This window comes from Mizuhopecten yessoensis, unplaced genomic scaffold (genome assembly GCF_002113885.1).
Source record: "Mizuhopecten yessoensis strain PY_sf001 unplaced genomic scaffold, ASM211388v2 scaffold6411, whole genome shotgun sequence".
Taxonomy (NCBI): Eukaryota; Metazoa; Mollusca; class Bivalvia; order Pectinida; family Pectinidae; genus Mizuhopecten; species Mizuhopecten yessoensis.
In genome coordinates this window covers 89,588-98,655 of record NW_018406536.1, presented here as the reverse complement: position 1 = coordinate 98,655, position 9,068 = coordinate 89,588, and the positions used below count along the sequence as shown (strand labels likewise).

The 9,068-nt window shown below is 35.5% G+C and overlaps 2 protein-coding genes across 3 annotated transcripts in view; both read right to left on the bottom strand.

Moving 5' to 3' along the window:
• The window catches only part of LOC110452108, a 50,582-nt gene that overhangs the window by 33,317 nt on the left and 8,197 nt on the right, over positions 1-9,068 (bottom strand). The window lies entirely within an intron of this gene.
• LOC110452110 lies at positions 6,730-8,995 on the bottom strand. The gene is made up of 3 exons (XM_021500440.1): positions 8,759-8,995; positions 7,893-8,092; positions 6,730-6,835 (listed from the first exon to the last, which is right to left on the bottom strand). Exons 1-3 carry the CDS (start codon positions 8,921-8,923, stop codon positions 6,739-6,741), a joined length of 462 nt encoding a protein of 153 aa, XP_021356115.1. The 5' UTR covers positions 8,924-8,995; the 3' UTR covers positions 6,730-6,738.

Here is a 9,068-nt window from a genome sequence, read left to right as displayed (position 1 = left end):
ATAAACATGTACAAGTCATAATTATACATATATAAACATGTACAAGTCATAATTATACATATATAAGCATGTTCAATTCATAATTATACATATGTAAACATGTACAAGTCATAATTATACATATATAAACATGTACAAGTCATAATTGTACATATATAAACATGTACAAGTCATGATTTTACATAAATAAACATGTACAAGTCATGATTATACATATATAAACATGTACAAGTCATAATTATACATATATAAACATGTACAAGTCATAATTATACATATATAAACATGTACAAGTCATAATTATACATATATAAACATGTACAATTTATAAGTATACATATATAAACATGTACAAGTCATAAGTATACATATGTAAACATGTACAAGTCATAATTATACATATATAAACATGTACAATTTATAAGTATACATATATAAACATGTACAAGTCATAAGTATACATATATAAACATGTACAAGTCATAAGTATAGATATATAAACATGTACAAGTCATAATTATACACATATAAACATGTACAAGTCATAATTATACATATATAAGCATGTACAAGTCATAATTATACATATGTGTACACGTCTTTTATTAAACGTACATGTTGAAGTTCTATCCATGTTTGGTATGATATGTGACGGTCATCGTTGATGGGCGACTTCAGCATACAACAATACCGCGGGTGACGAATTTGGATCAGATTTCGACTCGTAGGCAGCTCCAGAAATTCCAAGGATACCGACAACCTCCTACAAATCATCAATCGACCAAGATGAAGTACCATCAGATAAACTTTTCTCTTCTGTCTAAACAACTTTCTTCTTCCTAATGTTTCCCTTGACAATGCCTCACTTTTGGCCTTTAGTTGAGCGTTTGACCATGTGAGGAAGGCTTTGGCTTCTGTCCACTGGCCGAGACATACCAGAGTCTGTAAAAATGGTAGTTCCTACTCCTGCTGAACGCTCAGCCATTTAGGAGAGGGACGACTGGTTCGCCCGTTGTCTGTACAATGTGACCGGATGGGATAACCTGCTGGGTGTCTTCGGCAGTATGTTTCAGTGAGGTAGCACTATAAAGTCGACATCAGTTCCGCGCTATCACAAGGAAACAAAAACGAACAAATCGCAGCCTCCCAAAACACACACGCATACACTACACGCATGCATCTTGCACACAAGGGAGGACTTCCTGAAATGACCATAGCTGTTGATAGGACGTTAAACAATACTAAACCAAACCATCAGAATGGAGTGAAAGCATATAAAACCTATCTTCGGAATTCGAGGGGTTCCGCTCACTAACGTTCTCTACACCCCTGGTTTTGGTTTGGTTTCATTTCAAAGACGTGCCTCCAAGTGTGTTGTGTATGTGTGTGTGTATGCCAGAGAAACAGTATGTTGGTATATGTCCCTTCCTGTGATATTGCGGATCTGATGCCGACTTCATAGTGCTATCTCAATGAAATATCATGCCGAAGGCACCCAGCACATCATTCCGCCCGGTCACATTATACTAACAACGGGTGAACCACCAGTTGTTGCCATTACCCAAAATGTTGAACTGTACTTCAGGGAATAACAACTACCATTATTAAGGACTTTGTTATGTCCCGGCCTGGGGACATAATTTAAGGCAGGAAAAAACACATCCATGAGACTGCCAAGAAGTCTAGCGACTTGGAGAGAATCCTCTTCCACTGACCACTATTTCATGTTGAATTTTCGCCCCATAAAAATGTCATATGAACGCAGGAACCACCAAGACTTAAGGTCATTGGAGTGTATTGTTAACGGAAACAGGAAGTACATCCCTAGTTGAATAACCAATGTAGGGAGACAGCATCACAATTTCCGCAAATTCTAATGTTTAATATTAAATTGATGAATATTGTATGTTTATTATTGACAGAACAGTGTGTTCTCTCAATATTAAAGTAGTTCAAAGCAATCCAGGCATTAATTCAGGTGTTTTTTTATCAATGAGTCACATGTGTCCATTTTTCTGTACTTCAGGAAACCGGCTACCTATTTCACTACTGTGAAGTTTTTCAAGAACGATAACTCTTACCTGCAATTTCTATGTGTATATGGTTTTATTATAAAATGTCAATTTTTATATCGTGTATAGAGAATTAATTTTACACAATTTCAGCATTTATTAAATTGATATACATTAATGCAATACTGATATATGTCAGTATCATTTTTATTAACATTACTTTGTAAAAATATTGTCTTTCATTTTTTTTTCAAAATTCACTCCTTTTTACATAAATTTCCATTTAAAATCCATAAAATTCTGACAACCTATATTTTTTTGTGGCAGAAAATTTTCTTTATTTTAAAGCAATATAACTACAAAATTTGAAGAAATTCTACTGAGAAATGGTGACACAATCCTATTACCTTAACTGAATTTACCAGAGACGTAATATATATACGTCTCTGATTGTACCAAACTCTGGATGAATCAAGGAATGAGTCTAATCTTCACTCATTACAGATAGACCTCCAAAGAGAATGCACCCTTTACGTAATTTTTTTTAAACAGGTCTCAGTGGCGGACCCAGGGGTGTTGTCCTCCCAGGCAACACCCTTTTTTCTGTGTCTGGGGAGAACTATACCATCTGTTGGAATTAGGTATGTAGGTTTTTCACCGGTGGTTTCCATGTACACAAGGTCACCTGTGATTGATTATACCAATTAAAAGATACAAATTTCAAATATTTCAAAGACAATGAAGCACCTTTATTAGCATCACTTCATCAGGTGATTAATAACCAATGTTAGAATAAAAGCCTGGTGTGTACATCCTTTGCATTAGGCCCTTGTACATATGTACGCATACTATTTCACAATGAAAGACAAACAGTTAAATCATAATTCATATTGATGCTCGCTTAAACTACATGTACATTGTAAGCGGAATCTACAGACCCCCACCTTAACTTTGACAAGTGGCGTGACCATTTTAAGGGCCAGACACAAACATCAATATCTTAACCAACATTCTACATGTTCATCATAAAATATAAATACTCTACGTTATAAAATATAACCTGGAATAATACTGCAAACTCAGAAAACTATTCTACGCCTTGCCTCACTCGATCTGTTTGTTCAATGGAAATAATGTCCGATTAACTCTTGCTTTCTACGATCGGCAGTGCTTGAAAAAGTTTAGGATTACATCTCCAGAAGAAAAGAATTTGCATCGCTCCGCTTGGCGTTGCAAGTATATACAAACTCAACAATAAAGAAGTTCTATATATTTTTTGGTGGCAAGTTCTAATTTATTTTTTTAGATAAGTGCAAAAATATTTCTTTTTCTGAGTTTAAACTTTTGGGCAACACCCAAACTTAATTCCCGGGTCTCTACGTATATATCCCCCGTGCAATCATCTTGTCGAGATTATTCTATCATTCAAGTTTTTGACCCGAAACTCAGAGAGTAACAGTTATTTCCCTATGACTAAATGCATCAAGACTGCATAAGTATTTTGCTATAATAACTTTCACAAAGACGGCCGATCTGGCGTGTAAACGCGTCGAGTCATCATTTACGCGACCACGTTGGTATTCTCCGGGTCCTCCAGTTTCCTCCTACATTAAGATCCAAATGTGGGCGCGCTTAAACCGGAGCCAACAAGAATAATCATATACAAGTTCATTATTGTCAATCACAAAATAACTAGTTAATATCTAAATCACCAAATAAAAATATATGATATTATCATATGTGGTGAACGATATTATGAAGCATATCTAATCTTATCAAGAATGTATTTCTCCATTGCATACACTTAAAGCATTATGTTAACAAAATAAGCACGATTGATATAGCGTATGGACAAAGTGTGGGGTAACCTGCTGGATCGAGAGATTTCGAATCATCAATGATATCTTTACTTACCGTTAATTATTACAGGCACACTTTTTAGTATTGCTTATTTGGTACAATTAAATCGTTTCCTGAAAATTACTTTACCATTTCAAGGGCTTCTGATCGATACTACAGTCCGGGACCAAAAGCTGATAACCGTCCATTTTTCGTTCATTATATGTATATCTATATGTAATTCATGCGTTTCTACATTTTGTTTGCATTTTCCTGAAGTCGCCTTGGGTGGCATTAACCGAAATTTGTCGTCATGATAGATAAATCTGAATTTCTATTTACCTTATTTTTCCGTAGCTTTTCAATATGATGTTATCATAAAAATGTTTCGTTGTTTTCTTCTTTACCTTACCAACTTATTCCACAACAATTATATTTCAGAGATAAAATGGTGATATATCTTAATATTTGAAATAGAAATTCAGGAAATTCTCTTTCAGTACATTAAATTTTGTTATGCTAGCATTACTACCGATTTCAGAACTATTCAATGAAAATATGTGTAAATACATCATCATATATATAGTGAAAATATCTTCAGGGATATACGCGGGTCATGTTGAATCCAAAAGCATTTCTCTCGCAATCGTTAAGTACTACTTTAGTGAAATGTAAGGTCGATTTTTTAATGTGAATTTTATGTAGTACTGTGGGAACTTTTGTGCAAATGTGAAAGACTTAACTTCAGACCTAGTGATTGAAGCGACGCTAACGCTTTACTTAATTCCAGGGAACATCAGAGCCAGAGAGAACAGGTACTTCAGTAATATGGTTCCGTTTCAGTGTACGTAGACATCCTCAAATTCAAGGATTCCTCCCTCGATACACATATCTTCTCTAAAGTATATACAAACTTTATCATTTTTTCTACAATTATGAAACAAGAAATATAAACTTATATCAGATTGATTATTATTAAAACTCAAAATCCAACTTGCGACAAAACTATCCAAAAGAATTTCGATGTATTGATTTTAGAAATTCTTATTCTTGACTCCCATTTATGAATTAAAATGATTTTCCGTTATCATCGATTGTTTGTCATTTCATTTTTTTTATATCTTTCAAGAAATAGAAAAAAAATGTCAACTTAATTGTTTTGATTTTTACACACCTTTAATAAGAATACTCACGCATTTTGTGTTAGTGTTGTATTTTGTTGTTGTAAATACCACAAAATGGTAATTAAGACCTATTAACTTGTTCGTTTTATCAATTCAGGGACCTTTATGTGTTCTCTGGCCAACTAGATCAGAATGGTTTGCGCGAAGTTATCTCCCATATTTGCGGTATCGTAGGTGGCGCTCGTTACGTATCGATCAGCTGCAGCAGATGACGAAAGTGGAAGAGTACCGGTGTTTCGGGTGATGTCAGACAAACAGATAATCTCTGAGCATGGCAGGCAAAAGTTCTCTCGACAACGTTACACAGAGGTGAGCTACATTTTTCACTTGCATGGTAATGAAGATCCATTAACTGACAAGCTTAACATAAGCAGTTTGCAAGTCGGATGAGACTCTCTGCTTAGTTACGAGTATGTGTGCATGATTAACAATATTATAGCCAACAGTAGTGTAATGTTAACGTTATAGGTATTTATATGATTTGTTGAGATTTGTTGAGATAGAAGCCTAACCGTGTCAGGAGGTTCAGGGGTTTTCCTGACTAATACTTACAAATATAATAAGTGTCACGAAGTGATTTTTCAAAAGTAGCTGCCGTTGAAAAGATATAGACCTGGTTAGTTCCAGGTTCGAATCCCAGTCTGGCTGTGTTTTTTTCCATTACCTCACCTATCTTCACTTAATCAACTACATACTACATAGCTAGCCCAGTTGGTCAGAATATGACTGGTATTCAACCCAGTCAAGATCTGAAGCATCTGATCATCGATTATGGACAGATTGGTCCAGGGATTTAGCCAAATGCTATCATTTTTTTTTAAATGAAGATAATTTAAAGTTTTGAACAACTTCGAGCATTACATTTTCGGAAATCTCCATTTACTGCGTGCCCAACATGAACAACAGGATTGTTGAAAAATAAAGAAACAAAGTTTGTCAAATATCGAAACAATGCTCTTGTATTTTCTGTGCAATGATTAAGTATCAATTCATAGCCAACAAAATGTATAGCATTTATACAAGATGTGTCTTTACGGGTCATCCGAGGTAAAGGGCTCCGCTTATTTCAAGAGGAGGCGCCCTGTACCGTTCCCTTACTGTTGCTAAGTTAACCCAAGCGATCTCTGATGCCAACAATATGATGGGAGCTTGTAACCCGAGTCAAAGACGTTACCCCACAGTGGCAGCCATTTTTAGAGGTAGAGTAACGATGGCAGAAGTTGACCAAGAAATGCTTAATCAGAAAAATAAAAATTCAATCCACTTTGTTGAATGGTTGCCATGCAATATACAGACAGCTGTTTGTGATATCCCGCCGCGAAATCTCAAAATGTCGGCCACCTTTATAGGGAATAATACTTCGATTCAAGACATTTTCCTATCGTTCTATGTTCCAGTCGGGGCATAGGTAATCTTTATGTCCACTTATTCATAGTTTTTGCAAAACCTTTTTCGATTTGCTAATATACAATTTTCAAGAAACGAAAACACACTGGTTCTACTTTATAAGAAAAACATACTAGAATAATTTTATCTAAAATATTTAAAATACAAAGATCTTGAAACTCTCACCTGATGTTCTCTTTTGAATTTCATCAACTTTATAATGTAAAATATACGTTTGCATTGTGTACGCTTTCTGAGTTTGTTTATCATGTGGAAATCAGCGATGTCTATTGACTATTATTGTATTCTCTAACTTCTTATCTCGTGACGTCATCATTGGCACATGCGTCATTATTGAGATTATTGATCGTCCAATCAGGAATCATTCTTCTCGACAAAGTATCCAGCGTTTCTCTGCAATCAAAAGAATTAATCATGTTTTCTTGTTTGATTTACCAATTAAATATTTCAATAATACCAATAACTAAGGTTTTTATTAGTGGATTGAAAGTAGTTTACATTTTGTGATCGATTTGATTAATAACAAGTGTTTGCAAAACTGCTTCAACAAAACAACAAACACAAAAGTAACAACTTCTGTTATAATTAGCACAAGTAGTATTAATTGTAAGAGATTCAAATAATAATAATAATAAATAATTCGAGGTTCTTATAAACCGCTTTATCACAACCTAGTTTATAGGTCGTTTCAAAGCAGTTCACAAATTATTATCCGTGGTTATAGGGTCTTTGTAACCAGCCAATACCTTTCTCAACTCCTTGGGGAGAATACAGCCGGAGCTGCCATTTCGGCGCTAACAGCTAGCATTCAACAATTCTAGCACTGCCCAACCATTTACTCATTTACAGCTGAGATGACTTGAACAAGCGGAGTAAAGTATCTTGCTCAAAGATACAACACAGTGCCGTGCCGTGACTCGAACACGCAACCCTTCGGTCACAAGCCCGGTGTCCTACCACTAGACTACATGTACCGTGTCTCCAAATTAACCTGCAATCGGGTAGCATGCAGATTTCTGACGGCTGCGCTTCACCAAGACACATTCATTCTACCAATAGAACTTAACTTAAAGTTCCAAATGTTGGGTCTATCAGAACCCACATCAAGCTTTTCTAAATCCCGAAACTTAAAAGTATGTCGTATGCTCTAAGGATAGTGCATCCATTTTGGAATAACCGTAGAAAGTCATTTGGTGTGTCCAGTGACGGTTTCATAGACAAATATTTCTTTTCATTTCTATTTGAGTTGGGTTCCAAATGGAGAAAATTACTGGTTACTGGTAACAAAACTAAAACAGTAGCATCAAAATCCTGACATACTTTGTAAAAAGTGTCGAAAAAGTTAACCGTAAAAGAAAAAGAAAGAAAACAGAGGTAAAGTAAAACATATCCTTAAACTATAAATCGTTTGAATGTATTATAGAAACTGCTAGAAACTACTGACACTTACTGTATTCTGATGAGTGTTCGTTCTTGTCTCGCTAGTCGAGTTGTTACTGATTGGAGATTAAGTTTATGGGTTTCAACACATTCTTCTATAGCTTGCATATTCTTGTTCATTTCCTGCAAGGGAGGCGACTCCCATTTTTCCAACACCTTGTTGATATCCTTCAACTCCTTCTTCTCTAGGTAGTATTTAAATCTGAATCCCTAAACAAGAAAAGGTTTTAATGAGGGTATTATTCAAAAGCATAATTGTACAACATATACATGTATATACTTTCTGCATCCTAGATTTTTTTTTATTTTTTTTACACGTGATATAAAACGTGTTTATGACATAAGAATACATTAAAACCATATAAAGCAATTTTTGTTACTGAAGATAAATTGGATGTTACACACGTTTGGCTTGCAATTTAAGTGGGGGTTGGGACATTAAACAGAATGGCAACATATTTTAATTGCATGATTTCAAGAGACGAACAATACAATCCTATTGCATAGGCCATTTCTTTCCAATTTCAAAGAAATAGTTTTGGCTTCCCGAAGGTACATCTCATTGTTGGATTTTATTTTACATACAAACCTATGTAACCTGCTTTGTCACGGACAATCGATATGCTCCTGCTGACAATGTCAGTGTCGATACAAGTGTTTTCAGACTCTGTTAGCAGGTCCGATACAACTTACCTCCAACTCCTGGAGTCGAACCCGCGCCTCCTAATACACTTAGGCGTAAACGCTCACTACGAACCACGGACAACCTTGGGAATAGTTAACCTTTCTTCGATGTCCATATTGACATCCATCGATGTATAACACATTATTTGGTGATGACGTTAACATTCAACAATCAACCAAACAAACAATTACCTGTTGGACCAGCATACTCCTAAGCTCTATCCGGGCCACGATCCAGGCCCGGTTGACCTCCAGGCCTCTTTGAGCATCCTGTTGTATGTGCTGGTACGTGTCACTTAACTGGGCAATCAGTAGGTTTAGCAATAACACCATGCATGAGAATAAGAATAGGACCATGATGAAACAGCTCCATGGACTGAAATGACAATAATGTTTCCTTATATGTAGCTGTGACGGTACTGTGAAAGTGGAAACTCTCGCAGTGTGAACATTTTCACATTGGCAGTGGTTCTGAACTCTATATATTATAAACATCTTTGAC

Coding starts and splice junctions, on each gene's coding strand:
- LOC110452110 (XM_021500440.1), bottom strand. CDS start 8,923: ATGGTCCTATTCTTATTCTCATGCATGGTGTTATTGCTAAACCTACTG. Junction 8,093..8,758: donor GGAGTATGCTGGTCCAACAG/GTAATTGTTTGT, acceptor TTTCTTGTTTAG/GGATTCAGATTTAAATACTA. Junction 6,836..7,892: donor CGAACACTCATCAGAATACA/GTAAGTGTCAGT, acceptor TTTTGATTGCAG/AGAAACGCTGGATACTTTGT.